This window comes from Columba livia, chromosome 2 (genome assembly GCF_036013475.1).
Source record: "Columba livia isolate bColLiv1 breed racing homer chromosome 2, bColLiv1.pat.W.v2, whole genome shotgun sequence".
NCBI lineage: Eukaryota > Metazoa > Chordata > Aves > Columbiformes > Columbidae > Columba > Columba livia.
Genome location: NC_088603.1, coordinates 97,576,675 through 97,599,361, shown reverse-complemented (window position 1 = coordinate 97,599,361; position 22,687 = coordinate 97,576,675). Strand labels below are relative to the sequence as shown.

At 38.6% G+C, this 22,687-nt stretch overlaps 1 protein-coding gene across 2 annotated transcripts in view; it reads right to left on the bottom strand.

The window, feature by feature from the left end:
- GABBR2 (gamma-aminobutyric acid type B receptor subunit 2) overlaps positions 1 to 22,687 on the bottom strand; it is a 490,476-nt gene that overhangs the window by 192,921 nt on the left and 274,868 nt on the right. For both annotated transcript variants that reach the window (XM_065052923.1, XM_065052922.1), the window contains one exon: positions 10,882 to 10,942. In XM_065052923.1, the coding sequence (XP_064908995.1) occupies positions 10,882 to 10,942 (61 nt within the window). The remainder of the gene's footprint in view (positions 1 to 10,881; positions 10,943 to 22,687) is intronic.

Genomic DNA, 22,687 nt, shown 5'->3' with positions numbered 1-22,687 from the left:
AAAGTTGTTCTATTTCACCGGTTTGTATCTCTTGGGGAAATATATGAACTACAGGTCAGGGACGATGTCATTGCAATAGACCACATTCTCTATTAATTCATAGAATCATAGAATATGAGGTTGGAAGGGACCGCAAGGATCATCTGGTCCAACCTGTCTTGGCAAAAGCACAGTCTAGACAAGATGGCCCAGCAGCCTGTCCAGCTGAATCTTAAGTGTCCAATGTTGGGGAATCCACCACTTCCCCAGGGAGATTATTCCAATGGCTGATTATTCTCATTGTGAAAAATTTCCCTCTTGTGCTTAATCAGAATTTCCCCATGAGTAACTTTTACCCATTGCCCCTCACCTTTTCTATGTGACTCCCTGTAAAATGGGACTCCCCATCTTCTTTGCAGCCACCCTTTAAATACTGCAACATGGTGATGAGGTCTCCCCTAAGCCTTCTTTTCTCGAGGCTGAACAAACCCGTTTCTCTCAGCCTTTCCTCATATGGCAGCTTCCCAATCCTTTGATCATCAGCCTGTCCATATATTGCTTAGAATCATGGAATCATTTTGGTTGGAAGAGACCATCAGGATCACTGAGTCCAACCATAACCTAACCTAACTCTAGCGCTAAACTGTGTCCCTAAGAACCTCATCTAAAAGCCTTTTAAACACCTCCCAGAGATGGTGACTCCACCACTTCCCTGGGTAGCCTGTTCTAATGCCCAACAACCCTTTCTGTAAATAAATGCTTCCTAATATCCAAACTAATTCTCCCCTGGTGCAACTTGAGGCCATTTCCTCTGGTCCTATCTCTTGCTACTTGGGAGAAGAGACCAACACCCTCCATGCTACAGTGGAGGGTATAGTGGAGACCAAAACTCAACACACTATTCCAGGTGTGGCCTGACAAGCACTGAGTAGAGTGAGATAATGTTTTCTTTATCTCTGCTGGTGATGCCCTTGTTGATACAACCCAGCATCCTGTGGGCATTCTTTGCTGCAGCAGCACACTGTCATCCACTGGGACCTCCAGGTTCCTTTCCACTGAGCTGCTCTCCAGGCAGGTAGATCCCAGTCTGTGCTGCACTCCTGGATTATGTTTTCCCAGGTGCAAGACATTACACTTGTCCTTGCTGAACTCCATAAGGTTCTTGTTAGCACACTCTTGGGCTAACCGTGGCTGCTAGCCCACTCTCTAATTACATAAAATGAAATATTTTCCCACAATATATAGCAGAATCTGATGGATTTCTCATAAGTCTTCTGGCTCCTTTCATCCCCCTGGAGAAATTGTATTGCAATGCCTTCCAGAAAAATAGCATCTTTCCAAGATGCCAGGGGGAGAGACTTGCAAGCACGCAGCTCTGTAGAGAGCAGCAGGTCAGGGCAGCTGCGCAGCTCTTAAAAGAGACTCTGCCTCTCTTCAAAATGTGAGGAGGACGAGGTGGTAAAAAAGTGGGACAGCACTGCACACCACCTGCAATGAAACACCTGAGTGAGTTACCTCTAGTAGAGGTAGGATTCTGAATACTGGTTGCAAAAAAAATTATGTATATTTTAACCTGTGGGAAAAGTAGGAGAACTCTGAAGAAGAGAGGTGACAATTCTTTCAGGTCCTTCCCACATGTCATTTCTTTAGCAGGGTACTACTTTCTTCAAACTTTAGTAGAGATTAATTATTGTAAAATTATTTTCTGTTGCTTTCCAACTTCCTTCTTTGCTGTTACTTTTGAAGCTTGGTCCCTTTCCGTGGCATTTAAGATAGCCCCTAAGACATATTTGCACAAAATAGTGACAGAAACTCGTCATTTCCTTTGAAACACTTTGTGCCTCAGAGTGTGCTGGGTGACCTGAACTAGAAGCCTATAAAAACGACAGCTATTTCTAAACCATATGCACTTTTCCGAGTAATAATTATTTGCAGAGTCCAGACCATCTCTCAGGGGATGAACTGCTCTATAAAACACAGGCATAGACACACAGTGATAAATAGGTCTCCCCTGCTCCTCACGCATGCCTGCTGATAATGCCTGGGGAAAAATAACTAATCCAGTTCTTCCCAATTATTCTGTCTTGCTTACTGCAAATTCGGGTGGTACGGAAGTACCCGGCTAGTCCTAAACTCACTGGCTTGAACGCTGATAGCTGCAAAGCTGTGCTGTCCCATAGTTGTGCTCTCAAGGGAAAGGCTACCTACCAAAATGCTTATTTTGCTGCTGGGCAGATTTCCAGTTTAGAGTCTGCTCCATGTTATTGTTGCTACACTGCTAGCAGCAGCCCCATCCACCGGTTTGAAGCTAACTCAGGTAAAACAAAATAAGCCACCGTGACAAGCAGCAGCTGCAGATTCAGCGTGCCCTTTCAGTGCACCCTCCCTGGCCTTGCCATTTATATCCACGCAATGCGACTTGTTCCAAATGAGGCAACTCTAGCAACTCCACACACTTAATCCTGTTTATCTTTCTTTATAAGTAATGCCCTAAGACCCCAAACAACTTCTGCAGCTCTTATCTGTCCTTTCTCCAGTTTGACAGCACATGTACACAACTTAGGTGCCTGAATCTCAATACATTATTCCATGTTTATTTATTAAAAACAAAACAAAACATACCCCACCCACCGCAACACCAACAAAACAAACAGACAAACAAACAACACCAGCTACCAGCAAATCATACCAACAGGACAGATTACAAAAGAAATAACTGTCTCAGGGGAAAACACTGCTACTTGCTACTAATAGGCAAGGAACAGAAAGAGAAACGTTTATGTTTTCATCTGACAGAGCACTCGTATAAAGGTGCCTGAGATACCGATACTAAAATGACAGGTGACATTCAGTGATAGTAAGGTACAAAGTAAAATAAAAGAGAAAGATAATATCAAGTATAAGTAGTGGTTGGTACTAATTAATTAGTAGCATTCAGGATTAGACTGTGAATTTACTGTGGTGTGTTCTTTGAAAACATCAGTGCTGTGTTCACTGGTGACCAAAGAGGCAAGGAGAGGATGGATGTCGTAGAACGGAATATTGGGAAAGTAGTTAAAATGACACAAAAAGGTCATTCAGCAGTGTGAGGTATGGAGGTGGATGTATCAATGTTACATATGACTCTTATTATGCTCTTGCAAAAAGGGAATAAGAGTATCAGACAAGGTAGAGGATTATTAGAATTCTGCAGCAGTTTTATATGATGAAAAAAACAAACAGATGACAAGGACTTGCATTTCTAAAAGAGTCATTGATAAGAGAGATCTGTAAAATATGAATGATGTGAAGAAACTGCTTCTCACATTACATGAAACAGGACATGCCCAGTGAAATTGTGAGATAGCTGATTTGAAACAAACAAGCAAACAGACGGAACGGCTTAAATCATTGCATGCATAATTATTTTGTTAAACCCATTGCCACTGGATGTGTTGAAGCCCAAAAGTGTAAATGGATCCATGAAAGGTATGACAAATTGCTAGAGGATAAATCCACATGCAACTGTTAAATCTGATGGTCTAAAGACATTTTCCAGCTCCAAAAGTCATGAAAACACTTGACTTTGGGAACTGAGAGTATATAATTGAGATAAAACAATTCTATATGTGCCTGTTCTGATACAGATACCCATAACTAGCATATGCCATGTCCTTCCTCCAGTATCCACTATCAAGGAGATACTGAGCTGGACAGAGCTTGTTGTTTGACCCAATACTGCAGTTCTTCATGCACTAGATATAGAAACAGTAATGGTCAGATCCAAACAGGTTATCAGGTGTTACATCATTAGGTACTGAAACACCAAAATCTCTGCACTCCAAGTCCCAACACTTGGTACACAGATAATGAAGAAGTTTCACTTTTCTGTCTGGGGTTATCAGGATTTATGTCTTGATAGATTTCCTAATTATCAGTGTTTTCTTTTAAAATGTGTGTGTGTATGTGTGTCTGTTGTGGGGGGAGGAATTACTCTTTTCTGTTAACTGACCGAGAGTCCCTTCTTTGAAACACACCAGCAGAAGGGCAGGTGCAGCACTTCCCTTTCATAAAGTACCTAGTTAGATACAAATGGTTGGAAGAGTCATCATATACTTGGGAAATCCCAGGTTTAATTCACTTCATGCCTGAGGAGATCTGTAGTTTTTGCCTCTTCCTTTTTATGACCAGTCTATACATATGTCTGGATAATGACTTTCACTATTTGTTTTGCTAAAAGTCTTGTACAACACAGAAAAAAAATCAAGACTGATAGACTAGAAGATATAGGGTCAGAGGGTCTGACACTGTCAAACTCATTTTTGCCAGGGGCCACATCAGCCTCCTGGCTGCCTTCAAAGGGCCGATTGTCATTTTAGGACTCCTACATTTATACAGTCCTAAATGACATTTGGCCCTTTGAAGGCAACGGTGAAGCTGATGTGGCCCCTGGTGAAAATGAGTTTGACACCCCTGCTATAATCTATTTGTAGTTATAATCTTCACTTGCATGAGGAATCCAAGCCCCCCACGTAAGCATTTTACACTCAAATAATGGGTTGGATTTAAAGGAAAAAACAAACAAACAAACAAACAAACAAAACATCAAAAAAACAACAACAATAAAAACCCCAAACATGAAACGTAGAATCAGTGTTGGAAGAGGAACCAAAGTTAAGGTCTTTTGCTTATGTTATGTCTCCTACTAGAAACAATTCAAAGAAATACAATAAATTGTATTAGTAGAATACAGCAGACAGATTTTTGTAAGTAGTATCAGAATCACATAACATACACTGCAGAGGACCGACAGCTTAAAATTAAATACAGTGGACCCGGCAGAGACTTTAAGATGTAACAGAAGCCACCTGTTTGTCTCAAGGCACAATGAATACACCCATTCCACTTCAGAGGTCTGTTTAACTCAAAACTTCCAGAGGTAGCAATTTTATGCACTCTCCAGTATTTAAATACCATTTTCATTTGAAAGTTTTTACTAATTTGTGGCTTAAATCTGCACTGCTACTATTTAAATCCCTTACTTCTCAGCCAGCTGATGAGGACAGGACAAGCAAATGTTCTGGTGGCAATTGTTAACGTATTTCAACTGTCTCTTTAAGTAGTCTAGATCTCACGCTTCTCCTAATGAGGTATATTTTTAATCCTCTGTCATCTTTACACATTTTCCTTAAATCAGCACTAGACACAGTAGTTAGCTGTAGCCTTTTGGCACTGGGTAGATTAAAAGGATACGACTGCTTATAAATCATAGTACAGAATTTTTCTTTTTTTACCTCTTCATGTTTTTGCTTACTCATGTTCAGCCTGTGACCCACGATAACCCCTAGTTCCTTTTATGTGTAACTGTGGCCTGGCTAATTGTTCCCCATTTTGTATTTGCACAGCAGTTTATTCCCAATGTAGCACCAGTCATTTGACCTAAATAAACTGCATTCTGTTATCTCATGATTACTTCTTCAATTCGTTAATATCTTTCTGAATTCTTGCCTAGTCCCCCTTGTGCTTGCTGGCTCCCTCAGAGACCACTGTACACTTGATAATTACACATTCTAGTTCATCTTCATAATCGGCAATGACAATATTCAGTGACTCCACATTTAAGGGATGTCCTTTCAGGAGTCTACTTGGTATAGCTCTCCATATTAGAAGGCTATTCTTTTCATTGAGAAGGGACTCTAAATCAGTTTTGTAGATACCTGATAGTTTCATATAGATAATACTGTCCCCAATTACTTAAGAAAACATCATTGCCAACAAAAGAGGGAAGTGGTACTCCACAGAGGTAGTAGCCTGACTGAAATGCCATGCCTAAAATATTTGTTGAATCAGTGTTCTACATGACAAGCTATAAGACAAGATAGCGCCAGTGGGCTTTTGTATACCACAATTCAGACTATCAGGATGAACTAGTGTTGAAACATCTGGTAGCATGTAAGAAGCCATTATTTGGGGGGATTTCAATTGGAAGGGACCTATTAAAGGTTCCACATAGTCACCACTATCTATCCTGGAGATGAAAAAGCAGGTTCAGGGCAGTGCCAGGGAGAGGTTCATGTGCGCAGAAAATTGCTACAAACTACCATGGGTACTGTTTGACAGACTGAATTCGACAGGATGAATCGATCACTAAGCTAAAAAAAAAACAGAAGTCATTAAGATATGAGTGGCTACAATCTAACTCTACTACTCATATGCAGACAAAATGGAGTGAAGTACACCAAGAAGTCTACCACACACGTTTTTGTGATTGCAGTCAAGCACACCAGTTAGGATGTGTCAGAAGTAAGATTTCTGACTCCTTAATTAATTCCCTTTTTTTGTGTGCTAGATCATAGTCTTTAATGAGAGAGGGATCTTTTCCAGAAGAATCCCAGTGCCCAGGATAAGCAGCACACAGTTTGTTTTACATATTTACTGTCCATTCCATGATACTATCGATTATTTATTGTTCACTAATCAAGTTCTGCTCAGCCAACAGAATTCTGTGCTTCTTTATTTACTTTTCCCATAAGTTCATACCCAGCTCTTCAAAGGTACTCCTTAATCTGTGAAAAAACCCTTAATATTTATAAAGAGATTGTATTCTCACTTTGTAAGTATGCTGCAGAAGCAGAGAAATCTGAATCCACTGATTCTGGATATTTGTCACCACAGATTCCAGATATATGACATGAGATATATCAAATTTGAGTTTTCTGAGTTGTCACTATATATTTTCTGTTTATTGTATTGTACTCCTTCAATATTATCACAGGAAAAAAAATCCACAAACTGGTCTGTGGGGTATATACTGGACAGATGTTAAATATTAAAAAAAAAATAAAATCAAAGGCAATTAGACTCATTATTTATATGAACCCTTATGGAAGCAAGAATCAAAAGTAGTTAAGAGTCTGCTGGATTATACTTAGAATAATAGAAGGAAACTTTTCTAGGGTTGGATTGATGACCCTGGAGAACAAGATATTGTATCTGTAGGTGATTCAGGAGAATGGCTAATGTGTCCTTTATTGAAGCAGTTGTGGACAGCAAACAAGTCAGTACTAAGTAGATGAACTGAGGTTCCAGGAAAGCAATCCTGGATTCTCATGTAACCTGCTCTTGACTGTAGAATAAACATTTGTTTGTCTATCTGTTGATGAAACTCAGAGAAGAATTTCTGAGGCTTTTACCACAGAAATTCAGTAAGTCCTTTCCTAAGAAGACCAATGGCGTTGTTACACTTGATGAGCCATGCTCCCACTTGCTTTGTACCCAGATCAGCCTTCAACACTAACAAATGTCGTATCGTACTACCAGGCTAAATGAGTTGGAACTCCTAAATTCTTCACAGAAAGACACAGTAGACAACCGTCCACTTTCTTCAATTTTTATCAATTTGCAGTACCACAGACGTTTGTTCCTATCTACAAGCAGCATGATTTATGCACATTTCAGCTTCAATTCTCCTTTTTCACCTATTCCAGCACAGCAGTCTCTTAGGTTTTCTCTAATGCCTGACAAAAATAGGAATACGACTGAAAGCAAAACGCCTAAAGGCTCCAGTCAGATTAATCAAAAAAGATCTGCCAAAGTGAAACACTTTGAAGGACAGGTTTGTACTCTTCTTGCAGCCTCTTGTATTACACCAATCTACAATCTGTTTTCTTGCTGCCCTACCTCCTCCCCAATAGGTACACAACAGTTGCCAGGACCCTCTTTCAGCTCTTACTAGCCAAAAGATTTTGGCCATCTCCTTCAACTGCTTGTTTGACAATGAGAATAGTCCTTTAATTAGCATCCGTGGAAAAACTGACATTCATTCGGAAGGATGCCAGCTTCAAACATCACTTGGATATTTGAGCTAGACTGACAGACTGCTCTTTATTTGCCAGTAAGGTAGGGGAAGAAAATGCTGTTACATGTGCTTTGTATCCCTTGCTGCATACTAAATCATTCCTGGGTGGTATTCATGATCTATAAAGCAGTGAGTAGCTTGGTCACAGCTTTCTCTGGTACCATCTGTTTGACCACTTGCAAAACTAACAGGCTGCACAGAAGCTGAAAGAGCAACATGACTAGCATGAGCTTGGGAAAAAAAAAAGAAACTATATCTAGATTCAAAATTAGATCAGCTATTCAGAATTTTACGACAGCATGTCAGGCATAGTGCAGTTACCCTCTGCACCCTCGCAAGCTGGTTCTCCCTTGCCTCTGGCAGACACGGCTATCTGTTTTTTCCGTAGCCAAAATGTTTGCAGATAGTCTCATTAACACAACAGTTTCCAGCAAAGAACAGAAAATGAAGGTCCTGTGTCTATCCAGCTGATTTTCTACCCTGGCAAACGAGGAACAGTGGTTTTGGCCAAGGAATTCTACTTCTAATATACAATTACTTATTTACCTCTCTTATTTTTCTGCCCTAATTTGTGATAACTGTACATTTTCACTCAAATTGTTAACAAAATCATACACCAGTGTAGATGAAGAAATGATTCCTTAGGTATAGAACACTAAAATTGATTATTCTCTTTTATGATGTTTAGATAACAACTACTAACACATTTGATACATGCTATACTCACAATTAATCACATAAAAACATTTACAAGACATTTCTGATATGGTATTTCTTTCCAAGAAATCATCATTATTTGTATTATATAGTAAATAAAAACAAAAAAAACCCACAAACAAACAAAAAGAATGAGTTGTATAGCTATCTCAAGCTTGATAGCACCTAACAGCTAAAACTACAAAGGAAAAACCCATTTACCATTTTAAATAGTGGGCTTAATTAACTCCTTTCCATTATTAGGAACTTCCCCAACGGTACAAGATTTATTAAAAGTTAATGTGAATGCTTCAGAAAGCTTCCTAAATAATAAAGAATTATTTTGAACAAATTAATGATTTCTACAATTATACCACAATTATTGAATATAAAATCCTTGTGTAAAGACAATACCAATGAAAAAAGAACTGAAAAAAAAATCATCTTAGTGGTTAAAATACCATTTGTAGTTAAAAAAAAAGAAAGATTACTTTCACCTATGTTGTTTAACTCTTCCTTGTTTCAATTTCTCATACATTTTTGTACATACTTTTCCAAAATTAGAAAGAAATTAAGCAAAACTTAAACCAAGCTTCAGATGTGTTGGCAGACTATTGCTTGCATGAGAGATAATCCAGCCCTTCTCTTGCATTTCTCCATAGAATGCCTGGATTATTTTTTGCGGTAGGTCAACTGGAAACCTTTAACTGATTAGCAAAATCCCAAGTATGTGTCTGAATCAGTTCTGAAATAGTAATTTTTCATTGCAAGGAATTATAAAATGGGCAACTGTTTCTTTATCTTCTTATTGACCAAGCAGCACTCAAACTGACGATAAAACCATTGGTGTTAAATAGCATCTGATATGAAACTGAAAACACTGTAAAGAAACCCAATTTGAATTGTTGCAAATAGAAACCTGTATAAAATCAACTATCCTGGACTTCTATTGCTCCTCCAGATCAGTTCAGAAGACACAAGCTGCACCTCCCCATGATCCCAAATCACATCCTCAATGCACAGAGGGAATCCTCCTCACTCAGATGCTCTAGAAGGGTCTTAGGCATAATGAGTAAGGGCTTCAGACTTCTGAGGAATAAACACCTCTTGTAAAATCCACTTATGATATTTTCTCATGGTTCTTTCGAGTGGCTGTAAACACTGCTACCATGAAAAAATGGGGCAGGCAGGGGAAAATGGAAAGGAAGAAGAGGAAGCAATCAGTATTTATTATTAGTGTCGAGCAAGAATTTCTAAATTATATTATCATGAGATAATGTCTGCAAAGTTTTAGTGGTTAGAAATGCTTCAAGGAACAGGAGTTAATAGCATCACTTAAGAGTTGTGAAGGCAAAAGCAATCCCGAAGATTGCTTCAGTAAATTAGAATGAGTAACAGATCCCCTCAAGTGTATTGCTGTTCATTAATAATAACGTCCACACAGCAGACAATTTCTGTTTAAAGGATGAGCCTTTGTAACATGGTCAGCAGGATTATGTTGAAAGTGATCTCCAGAAGACAAAGGGAGTGCAAGCCTCTTTCTCATGCATTGTCTGAAAAGGATTTGCCAGCTTTCTCACTACTACTCTCACGAGACCATCCAAATGCAATCGTCTGCAGTTTTATCTCAGCCTAGGAACAAAAAACATGAATCGCATTCTATAAACTGTAGAAGCAACTGTAACACGTCTCTTATGAATCACCATTTCTGCAGAAAACTCTCCCAAGCAAGTGCCTCATACCAGCTGCAAATGACCCTTGACAAGTCCCTGTGGCTGCATTCGTGGTCTCTGCTGCCGAGATCATTCCCTGCAGGAGCAGTTCGGGCTGGGGGAGTCACATGGTGGGGTGTCTTGCCTCCAAGGGACTGGATCAGCAGTTTGTGTCCTCTGCATGCTGAGGGACCAACTCCTGAAGCAGCTTCTAGCAAGCAGTTGCAGAATGTCAACAGTGAGTCTTCAGAGAGCACAAACGCTAACTTGAAAGAGCTTAACAGCAAAAATCCTCTTTAAGTTCCTCTTCAGATTCAGTTTGCAGAAACAACTGTACTAAGAAGTGGATGTTTGGCTGACCCGTACAGTTTTTCCAGCAGCTCTTGGGTGTTACAGATCAGTAGTAGTTTCTACAAGTATGTGGGTTTTCTTCTAGAAAAATTCTTGGAAATATCTGGGAATATATCAGAGCACTCAGGGTTCAAAACACAATATTTTCAATAGGTAACAAAATTTTTTAGTACCTTGATGGATCTTGCAAGCAATTCCCTTTCAAAATAACTGTATATTTAAAACAGCCTGAAACAAATGCAGCTGATACACAAGTTTGAAACTGCATACAGAATTATAATGAAAATTAAATTGTTTGCAACCTACCTTGGAATTGTGTAAATTTGATGGTTCCCATCCTCTCTCCATTTCTGAAAACAACTTGACCCTAAATAAAATAAAGAAATACCTTAAAGGTTTTATAAATTGCTCATAATATAGTTTCATTAGCACTGTGATTAGTTTCATTCACTATTAAAATTACCCAAGAAAGCTTTAAAATTAAAGTTTAAAATAACTCAGTAATATCTCCATAAAGCTTTCTTCCACTGATTTCAAACGGCCTTAGAAACTTGACAAGTGTTATCACCCACTTTTCATGGATGGAAATGAAGGTACTTACTGAATCTCAGATGAAGAGAGACATGCAAACAATCGATTTTAACTTTTTATAAAGGATATGTAAGAGCTATCAAAGACAACACAAAAAAAATTGTTCTCCATTTCATTCATCATATGGTTCTCCAAATGGCTCTATTATCTTATATGAATGATTATGGATATCTGCAGTTTTTGTGGCTTGATTTTGTACTACATCAACATCCATGTCCTAGTATTCCTTTTAAATGAAATGCCTTTAAGTCAATACTATTCTTTCTTGTGCTGCATGTTAGTGCTCTTCAAAATAATGGTCACGTAATGCTGAAACCTCCTTACATGTTCCTAGCAAATTACTCCCATCTTTCATCCCATTTTTCTGACTTTATTTAAGTTCCTATTTAATTTCTTCCTTACTTCAGCTATTTCATGATTGAGTATGAAAGAAGAGGTTTTCATTCATTTATGCTAAGATGTAATTCTAATATTTTGAACCTGCAGTGGAGTGTAGAGTGCTGTCAATATAGATTGCTTTTTTACTGCATCCCTAGTTTGGTTTATTATTATTATCTCCATTAATCTTTGTTTTAGCAGACATTGGGATAAGAGAAACCAAACAATAAGCATGTAAGGCTATAAAACATTTCTCTGTGCAAGCCAGTCCCTTTTTGGATAATCCTTTTTGGTCACCAAGGGGATGTAATGAAGGCAACCATCTGAGTCAGCTCCCTGCAAGGAACCGTACCATGGATGTGCAGTACAGCACACTCACTCCACAGCCCCTGCAAGGCATAAGACACCATTTCGCCTTGATAAATAGATAAAGACACCCTTCAACAAGTGTAAGCTACCTTGTGCTAAGCCTTAAAAGCCAAAAGCCCCAGTCCACAACAAAAAGAGAGCAAGAGGCATGAACACTGGTCATGCTAAGTCTCATCCAGTGGCAGCTGACACAACCCCAGGAGAGAATGTAAAACATCAGTAGGCAGAGCTTTGTGTGCACCTTAGCAGCTTTCATCCCGATCTCCTTTAGTTTGCAGAAGTAGTATTTTCTATCCCTTCATTTGTTTGAAGATAATTATAATACGCTTAGCTACTTGGTGTCAGTGAAATATAGTAGAAAATAAAGAAGAGAGCCATAAAGATGCTATGCAAGTATCACTTGGTTCACATATATATATCTCTATGGTCAATCCTGTCTTGACCTTACTAAATTCCTGGGTTTGTGACCTCTATCAGAGATTTCTATGGATAATTTTTTCACTGTGTGGTAAATTTATTTTTTTCATTTGATTCTAAATTTACTGCCTTTTATTTTAACTCTGTCTCTTCTTATTCTTTTATTACAAGATAATAGGACCGTAAGTTGTAGTTGACTAGAGTGCTATTTATAGATAAACATACAGCAAGAATTACTGCTATCATCTACGATGACAGTCATCTATGATTGTCATCTATTATTAAAAGTATAATATAGCAGCTCACAAAATTTTCTATATTCCAAATGCAACTGGTTTGCAATATTATCATTGCTTCTTGTAAAATCACCATTTTTATCACTCAGTAGTACAGACATAAACCATATGCATCTGCTAACTGTAGATAACTACATATAGTCTCATATACATGTCCTGAAACTACCAAAAAAGCATAAATCAGGTCTGAATGCTCCGAATAAATGTAAAAATTTGGATAAAAAAACTATAGAACAGAGTTATAGATTTAGAAGTATTCATTTTTATCAGCTTCTTTTTGTTAAGATTTATGGCTTACACTGATCTAAGTAGTAGGTAAATAAAGATATGGATGATAGTGATGAATTATGGACCAACTCGTGAAAATATCCTTGTTATCTACAATATTATTAAATCACAGTATTTTAGTTTCATTAAAGCTTACTGGAAAATGCTAAAAAGTCAAATGGGTTATTGAAGGGAATAAAAATTTCTAAATACTATTTAATGAGTTCAGACATTGTCAGGTTATTGTTCACAAACTACAGAGTGTCTGTATGTTACACACACCAAGAGGAAAAAAAACCCCACAATTTCAAGAAACTGAAATTGGCTATTTATGCCATGTCTATTTCAAAGGTAAAATCAACAAAAAGCCATATCAGCTAGAAGTTGCAAAGCAGAAATCTGAAAGTGCAACCCATGACGATGACAGAACATATTTATTACCCAGGCATCAAAACCGCAGCTGCAGTTACCGCTTTGCTCTTTGCTTCTCAGGAACATGCTGTTTCATAATAACAGGTGACAAGTAGCTACAGCATCTCAAGTACATTACAAGCCTCAAGACTCTAAAATTCTTATGTGCTGGGTAAGGAAACACTCCTAGACTTTTAGTGGGGCTTCAGGTAGCCCCAGCAGACATGGACATAATGTTCCTGCTGCAGTATTTGGTTCTGCCAGTGTGGAAGAAAGGAGCACTCCTCATGAACACCAAGAAATTGTGTAAATAGAGATACCTCTGTTTTGCTTTTACAAATATTATCTTAAAATGGGAACAGGAAGGAAACCAATGAGAGTCAGTGATTACTCTATGATTTATGAAAAATAAGACAAATATTTTGGAGTCAAAAAAGTGATATAAGTATACAATAAAATGTTATAGTATTTAATTCTGTAAACTTAGAGGAATACTAGTAAGAAATAAGTCAATCAGTTTTTCAGAAACGTGTTTTGTAGAAATGGTGTGCTGATGTATGGCATGAGAAGTGAGTTATAATCTCAGGATGTTCTATGGCTCATTGTCATTTCTTTGCCACCAAGGTAACATACTGTAAGATATAGCTAGAGTTACCTTCTTTAGACTTGAGATTCATAAATTACTCAGTGTTTTTTCTTTATTTAAAGTAGAGGATGTTTGAATAATAGATATTCTTAATAGATGCATTAGGCTCTGACATCACAAAAGCAAATCTTAGTACTACTTCATCCTTTATTTTTGCCTCACCACATACTCTAGCACATCTGCCAGTACAGGCTGCAGCTTATGGTGTGATCCACCATAAAAATCTAGATATTATGAAATCCATGTGAATATAAAAACAGACAAAATCCCCTTTTACCTTCCATTGTGTTTTGGTGACATTGCATAGGCATGTTTAGATACTTATTAGCAAAAGGATCAGTTACTACACAGATGAGAAGTACTGTTTTAAAGAAAAACAATAGAATATTGTTTTAAAGAAAAATAATAGAAGTAATGTCAATACTGTTAGTACTTCAGAACAGAATGGGACCAACCATTTAATCAGTGTTGGTCTCACACTTGCCGCATATAAGGACGTCATCTCCCTGTCTCTTCTGTGTACCGTCTCCTTCTGTGGGCTCTGTTTCACAAACCTAACATTGATTCTTGTCTTACTCATATGTACTTTGTCATACAGCATAACTGCATTTCATTTCATTACTAAAAAGACAGTGTTTACCATCCCAGATGTACAATCTTCACTTTTTTTCCTGAACTGATGTTTCTTAAGCCATTATTTGTGGCCAGGATAAAAAGTCCACAACAATCATACATTCACACTCACAAAATATTAACCAATATTAACTTTATTTTAGACCCATAGGACTTCCCCTGCCTTTATAGCAGTTGGTCATTTGTCTAGGCTTGGAAGCAGCTGTTTATTATACTTTAATTTTCCTGGTGGATAAAAAGTAGTTATCTTTGCTATATTATGAACATATCATTAAGCTCTTTTTGAGCTATGGAGCACTAGTATTTAGTAGAAGTTTCACTGCATTATCACTGACAGTATTATTATTACTCAGCTCTGGACACAGGTCCATGCCAAAGCTAGAATTGTTTCATTCCTCTTACACTGAAATCCACAATCAACACACTTCTCCATTCACGTCTTTAGGTTTGTTCATCAGTCAATACAACCAGAGCTCAGAAGATTCTTAACTGCTCTCTCAGTTTGGGCCACGTCTGCACTTTGGCCATCATTTTATTTACTTCATATTTTTTTCTGCAAATTGTCTCAAGTATACTAAACAGAGAAATAAATAAATAGAACTTATTTCCGTGATTTTCAGTACTATACCTACAAAAAAGGTCTGGTTTATGCCATGCTTGCTTCCTTCTCCAACAGCTTTCCTGCACATGGCACCAAATAATTTTTTACTTACTCAAATTTGTATTATATAATCAGCTTATACTTGATACCTTACTATTGATTTAAAGCATCATAGTTATATATTTAAGCTAAAATAATAACAGAAATACCCCTTCATTGGAGGAGGGACTATGAGTACGATGGCAAACGCACTGCAGCTGGATGCAAGACAATTAGATGCCACAGGATTCATGCTCCCAAGCATTTTCCAATGGGCCAACACATTTCTGTCTCAGTTCCACTCCACTGTCCAGGAATCTGGGCTACTCTTCCCTATAGGCAGGTCATCTCCCTGAATAACAGTGTTTATCCCCAGTGGCTTTCCCTGAAATGTCTGAGCCTACACAGTCAAACCAATTTCAAAAGTGGCTGTTAGCATTTTCTCAAAAAGAAATTAACTCAGTAATTTTAGGGGTTCTTGACTTAGGTATTTAATAAAAAGCAAACCATTTAATTAAATGCATGCAGAAATACCTTAAAAGCAGTGCGATAACTAAAGCAATTGAAGTTATATTTTAGTTCAAAACATGGTACATTATTTTCAAATAATAATTATGCAATTTAAAATGTCCCTTTAAGTTCTGTGACATCTAGTGAAATCAAGGTGTACTTCTAACCCTGTAGTGTCCTTATTGGACTAAATTCAATAAAAATAGGAGCCAAGGAGGTTGAAGCATCACAGAACAGCAAACCTAAGAGCTCGCAAACACCCAAAGGGCAGGTATTACCCTCCGAAGTTGCTCCTAGCTGCCTAGTCCTACATCTACCTGGTGGTAGTTCAGCATTCATCAGGCCCCTGTGTGAGCTGTGGTGGCCTATTAAACCAGCAAAAGGTATTCAGTGATTTTTTTTTTTTTTTTTAATTTATTTTGTATCAGTTTGGCAAGCAGGGGAGATGTTTCTGAATTGCTTTGCAGTGTCAGGCCCAGAGCCAGCACAAAGGAGCCATGGAAGGGCGCAAGTGCCAGCAGAAAGAGCTAGGATGGAGGGAGCAAGGTGCCCTCTGTTAGTCTCAGCTCCCCGCAGAAGCCTTTCTGTGTTATCATGCAATCCACACATCCTACTACTCAAGTGTTACACACACTCCATTTACTCCAACAGGACTCCTTAGCTACACACATGCCTTCCCTGACACACACAAAACAGCAAACTGGCATCCTGTGGGTCTTAGCTCTGCAGCTCCTAGGCAGTGAAGAACTACAAGCTGTAACTCCCAACCCCTTCCACCCTCCAAACATCACGTCTAAGACAGCAGAGCTGTCTTAGCTGTCTAAGACATGCCATTTAGTCTATCAAATCATACAGTTGAGAGTAACCCAACAAGCTTTTAGCTCTGCAAATCTAACCTCGCTTCTGAAACAAAACAGCAAACTTCCAGCTGAGGGTAGCTTGTGCACAACTCTTCAGACGACGTTTCAACCCAGTTACATCACTCAATTAGCTGAAGACAAAGAGCTGAGCACAGGAGATGTGAGCACAGAGCAAGAGAGGATACTCAGGAGACAGCAATAAAGTTGTCACCCTCTGTGGGATGAAGAGGCAGTTGTGACCTCTAGGACAATGAGAGGTGAGCAGAAGGCAGAGGGTGCCGAAAATTAAAATGTTCCATAAAACAAAAAATGGTCCTGAATTCACTATTTTATCTCCTTAGACCACTGTGGATAAAAATGTTTCTAGAACATTCGATCAAAGCAGGTAAAGTGACTGCTGCTTTTCAAGCCTTGAAACTATTTTCAGAAAAGATGATTCTGTCAAAATTTCAAGATGTAAATTTGAAATATTTTATGATCTAAAGGGATTTTTTCCCCCCTTCCTGTTTTGTCTCTTATGACATTTTCTAAAAGATTTGGGTAACTCAACAGTGGTGCCCGGAGAGCAGCAGCAGCAGGGCAGGTACGAAACATAACTAAAAATCTGGTATTGGCTAACATTTTCTGAATGAAGCAATACCACCACTCTCATCTAAACAAATACTTGTGTTCTAGCTATGACAGTTCAGATATAAAACAGTGGAAAAATGAACGTGCTTACTTCTAAGCATTAAATATCTGTCTGCACCACAGGAATAATACCTGAAAAATATACTTACAAATAAGTAAGTTTCCCAAACAGGAGAACATGGATTTTGGAGAAAGACAGGGGGAAAGAAGGAAGATCAATTGATGGAACAGAAGTGCCCAGAAAAAAAAAAAAATACATCTGGTAGTCATGACAGTGATGAAAAAGAAGAGTGAAGAATCAGCATTCATCAAATCCCATAATATTGGAACTAGGAGGCACTCAGCAAAACTACTTGTACATTGGTCTAAAACAGAAAAATCAGTGATGTTTTTCATGTTGTTCCTTTGTACAGCAGGTAGGTGAAAAACTGTTCTGGGCAAAATTATACAGCAATTTTAATAAAAAAGATGGGCTTGGTGCCTCATATTTGCCAAAAGAAGATTTCTGTTAATAACAGCTGATACAAGTGGCCTCTGGCATTAGCCAATGGTGCTCTTTGTGTGCTTTTGTATCTTTGAGACACATTTCCCTTAAAGGCCTACAGAATATGTAATAGTTTCTAGAAATTAAAAAAATATACAACTACCCTAGATCCTTTAGTGTGAAACACCTTGAACTACAAGCATTTTCCAAAAACAAGTTTCCTCAAACAAAAGGCTAAACAGTGTGTCTCTTAATATCATGACAGGAAAGACAGAGTTGTATTGCCTGTCATAAACCCATGCTGGCTGGGCCTGATCACCCGGTTGTCCTGTAGGAGCCGTGTGATGGCACTCAGGAGGATCTGCTCCATAACCCTCCCCTGAATTCAGGTCAGACTGACAAGCCTGTAGTTCCCCAGATCCTCCTTGCAGCCCTTCTTGTAGATACTGTCCACAAAGTCCCTTCCAAATAAAGTTTCAGTCCAGTCAGTCTCTTCTTCAGAGGAGAGGGGATTTTTCTTTTTTTGCCTATCGCTACTCTCTAATTCCCTTTTTGATTTCTCTTATTTGTTTCCTGAGGAATGCTATCCATAACTGAAATACAGCTGCTCCTGTTCTACGTAGCAGGGTGCCTCTATTTCTAGCATTTTGCCCTCTGAACTTTACCATACATTGGGCAGAACTTCATCTCTTTTTTTCAGAGAAGCGCAGGATTCAGATGGGGAATGGACAGAATTTCTTTTGATGAAATTTCTTCTCTCCATCTCAGCGGCATCCTCTGTCAGCAGTTGTCTTTGCAGAAAAGCATGCTGTTGACAGCACAATGACATGAGATAAACCCAGATTATGCTGTTCCATTAGATTAGCATTTAGATGCATATACACAATTTTGCACAGCTATGCTGAAACGAGACACTGCAATCATAGCATCTTTTTTTCAGCAAAGCAAGCAAAAATATTATTAGAGAACATCTGACTGCTCTGTTTTACACACAAAAGCAAGTCTAGGGGAATAATGTTCCTGACAAGGTACCAGAAATTCATAAGCAGGTGAAGGTGTGGAAAAAAGGATACTAGCCAGGAAATCATGCATCAAACAGTGTTGCACTTACTGGCTATTGCAGGTGAAGAGAGATGAAACCTTTATGTTTGTCAGTCATTAATGTACTTTTATGCATTCACCAGACTTATGATTTGCACCAGGCAGAGCAGTTAGGTGCTCTTTTTTGCCATTCTTTCTTGCCATATCATCTGTATCCAATGGGAGGGTTTTTCTGCTATGTGAGCCATTCCCTCCAGTGCCCATGCAAGCTCTTTGTTGGCTGCCTAAAACGTGTTCATCATTAGTGGTCTTAAGTTTAAAAGCATGACAAGAAAGAAATTAAAATGAAATATATACACTGGACAAGCTTTTTTGCAAGTTTTCCTGAATACTGTAGAAACAACAAGACAGGCACTGCAATTGTTTGCAACAAACGCTTTCAAGTCTGGTGATAAATGTAATTGGGTGCTGACTACCAATATTTAGCCAGTTTCCTCATCTATGGTTGGCCTCTGAAGCATAAGCAAAATAAACCCTTTACTCTTGACTCAGTCTCTTTCAGATATGTGTAAAAACATGATGTAAACAACCTGTCTTTCAGGGGTGGCAAGAGAAGAAGAAATAGCTGAAGCACTGGGACTGGGAACTCAAGCCCTTTTCAGTGTGTATAAAAGTGTAAACATGAACTGCTGAGGTGATGTTCAGAATTGTTCTTTTGAGGATGAGTCCCTGATGATTTCAGTTTCTAGCAATTTGTGCCTGTAGAAACAGCACAACAGCCTATGAGATTCCACCACCATGTTTGTTTGGTTTTTTTGTTGTGTGTTTGCTTCTTTTTTTTCCTACCGCTTTTGTAAGAATGACTCAGAATAGATGGCATAAAGCCTTCTAAGGACACTGTATTAAGCGGCAGTTCTATCTCTTCAATAGCGCAATTTCAGATGATGTTATGAAGTAATTTCTTCCATTTTCTTTAAACTACATTAATCCCAGCAGAGAGCACAACCGCACAGGCTGCATTTCATTCGCTCTGATGATGACCTGAAAGACTGTACGAGCCACCACCTCTTCTCCGCACACTTCTTTTTGCTCAGGCTCTGTCACATTGGCTTGATGCAGGAGATTGCTTTGTTTACTATACTCTTTCTAATGAGCAGACAGCCTACGTTATTAACAAGGTCTTTGTGTCCAAAGCAGAGAACTATTGTGGTTTAACCACAGATGGCAACTACGCACCACATGGTCACTCGCTCACTCCGCCACAGTGGGATGGGTGAGAGAATCAGAAGAGTAAAAGTGAAAAACTCATGGGTTGAAACAAAGGTAGTTTAATAGGTAAATCAAAAGCCACAAGCAAAGCAAAACAAGGGATTAATTCACTACTTCCCATGGGCAGGTAGGTGCTTGGCCATCTCCAGGAAATCCAGGCTCCATCACACATAATGGTTGCTTGGGAAGACAAATGCCCTTACTCCAAACTTCACTGCCTTCCTTCTTCTCCCCCCAGCTCTCCAGCTTTATATACTGAGCATGACATCATAGACTATGGTCAGCTGGGGTCAGCTGTCCCATCTGTGTCCCATCCCAGATTCTTGTGTACCCTCAGCCTACTCCCCGGTGGAGGGGTGTGAGCAGAAGTGTGAGTTGACACCGGTCAGGAAAGAGTATTTGGAATCAGCTAAAAGACTGTTTTTTTTGAGTGAACAGCCATCCATGCATAGAACACAAACACTGATTTTCCTTCTTTACTTAGTAGGAGCTCTTACACAAGTTCTGAAACCCTTTTATTCAATATTCATGAAATGTTTCTAGTGACAAGATTTTAAATCTTTCTTTGGCAAATCAATTAAGGTAGCTCAAGGCACATAGGAACTGTCCAGGACATTCACTTTCTAATATATATTTCCCAGTGACAGCCACTGAAATCGGCCAGTTGCCCATGTCATAATGGAATAACAATAATATTCGTTCATCTAAATTCACAGCAAGCTTCAAATAGCCTTTTATTTTAGCCTAGTTGTAGTTTTGGCTTTACTTGACAACTGTCAGAATTACTGTGATGTTTTAGGTGACTATTTCTGCAAAGCTAAAAAGCCTAGGCTAAACTATTTCTAATCCTAGGACCCTTAGAATTACTTTTATTGAAAATTTCAGATTTTGTCTATATTGCTTTCCGTATCAGAAAGCACTCCTGAAGACAGCTATGTTTGATGATAATGAAGAAGATGTTTCATCCTCTTCCAGTTCTTTAGCGCTGCATCCCTCCAGGTGATGCTTTCATCAGCATCAAATTTTGACTGAAAGCTGCAGAGAAGAGCCTTAGCATTGCTGGGCACAGAGATCTGAACAGGCCTGGCAGTGCCAGGAAGGAGGTCTAACCAATTTACTAGTCAGAAAATCAAATTCAGCCCTTTTCATTGTCCATTTTAATCCTTCAGGCTGTTCTAAACTGTGCCAACAGCAAGCAGAGAATCAGTGAGGTATAATTGGCATAGTTTTAAAACTTTAAAGATTCCCTATTTATATCCTTGCAGCAGTTCTACAGAGGAAAGACAGCAGTCTCCACGTTCTTCAGAAAACAGTCAGGTCCAAAGATATTTGAAGACGCTCAGTTTGGTTTCTGAGCTGTGATTGATCAGTGTCATATATCTTTAGAACCTACACAGCAAAACACCATCCAGCTGGCATATATCAGAACTCTCAAAGGTGTAGCTCTCTTCAGACTCTATAAAGCAATGCTTAGAGTAAGGCTTTTCCTACATTTTCAGAACAGTAATGTTAAGGCTTACTGATATTTAAACATCTTCCCACTGTGGTGGATGCTTTTAAAAAACATTTGTGAAATACTTTGTTGTTTCAAACACAGTCTCTGCCTAAAATGAATTTCAAATCAGTGTCATACTAAAAATTTGAGACATATCTAGAATGCACACTCACTTAACAGAGAAATGGTGCATTTTTAAAAGAAAGATATTCTTTGTAAACTATTTGAAATTCCCTACAGACATGAAGGTGGAAATGAAAACAAGGCAACAGATATTATTTCACTGTCAGCCCTTAAGTCACACTAGCTAATTTGCAGAAATGAGAAGAAATGCAAGTTATTAATATTAGTAAAATGAGCTCCCTTTTTGCTTTTCTTCTTACTCAAGGCAGTGTGCAAAGTCCAATTAATGACGTGAAATAGCTCAGAGGTAGACATTTCTCTCTCTTTTTTCTTCCCAACATTCTCATACCCAACATGGTATCTACACCATGTGCAGACTAATTCAGATGTACCCAGGAGAGTGAACTTGTAAATCTACACAGGAAAACACGATCAGTTTGAATCTGGAAGCACAGTCAGATTCCCAGACTACCAAGCTTGGTCTAGTGAATCCCCTTCTCTCATCTCAGACACAATTAAACTTCTCCTGGATGAAATAAAATTCAAGAGGAGCACATGCAGAATCAGAGTCAGAAAATTTGGAACTGGAAGGGAATTACTTTCCATCAGTGCATTTGCAATGGGCTGTATTCATATCTAACCCCTTTCTTGGAGTTATAAAACTGAGCATGTGAAGTTTTTCACTTCCATCATTCCCATCAGAAGATGGCTTCTGAATCTGAATCTCCTGGTCATTTTGTTTTCCTCTATCTATCTTATTTTTGGCCATACACTTTTAGGCTCACAGTATGATTTGGACTAAACATCTTTCCCCCCTTGTTTTTGGCTAATATTTATGTAGAGAACACATAGTTCTCCTCTCAGCATACTAGGTGTTCTCTGCTGTTTGAACCTTGGACACGTACATTCTCTTTTAATGCTTCTGGTATGCTTCTGCTTCCTCCAGTGTTTCTTACTGGAACCACCAAGATTCTTTGGTTCTTCCTACATGGTATTTTAATTGCCCTTCCAAACACATGTCATCAATGAGTTGCATAAATAACATTCCTAAT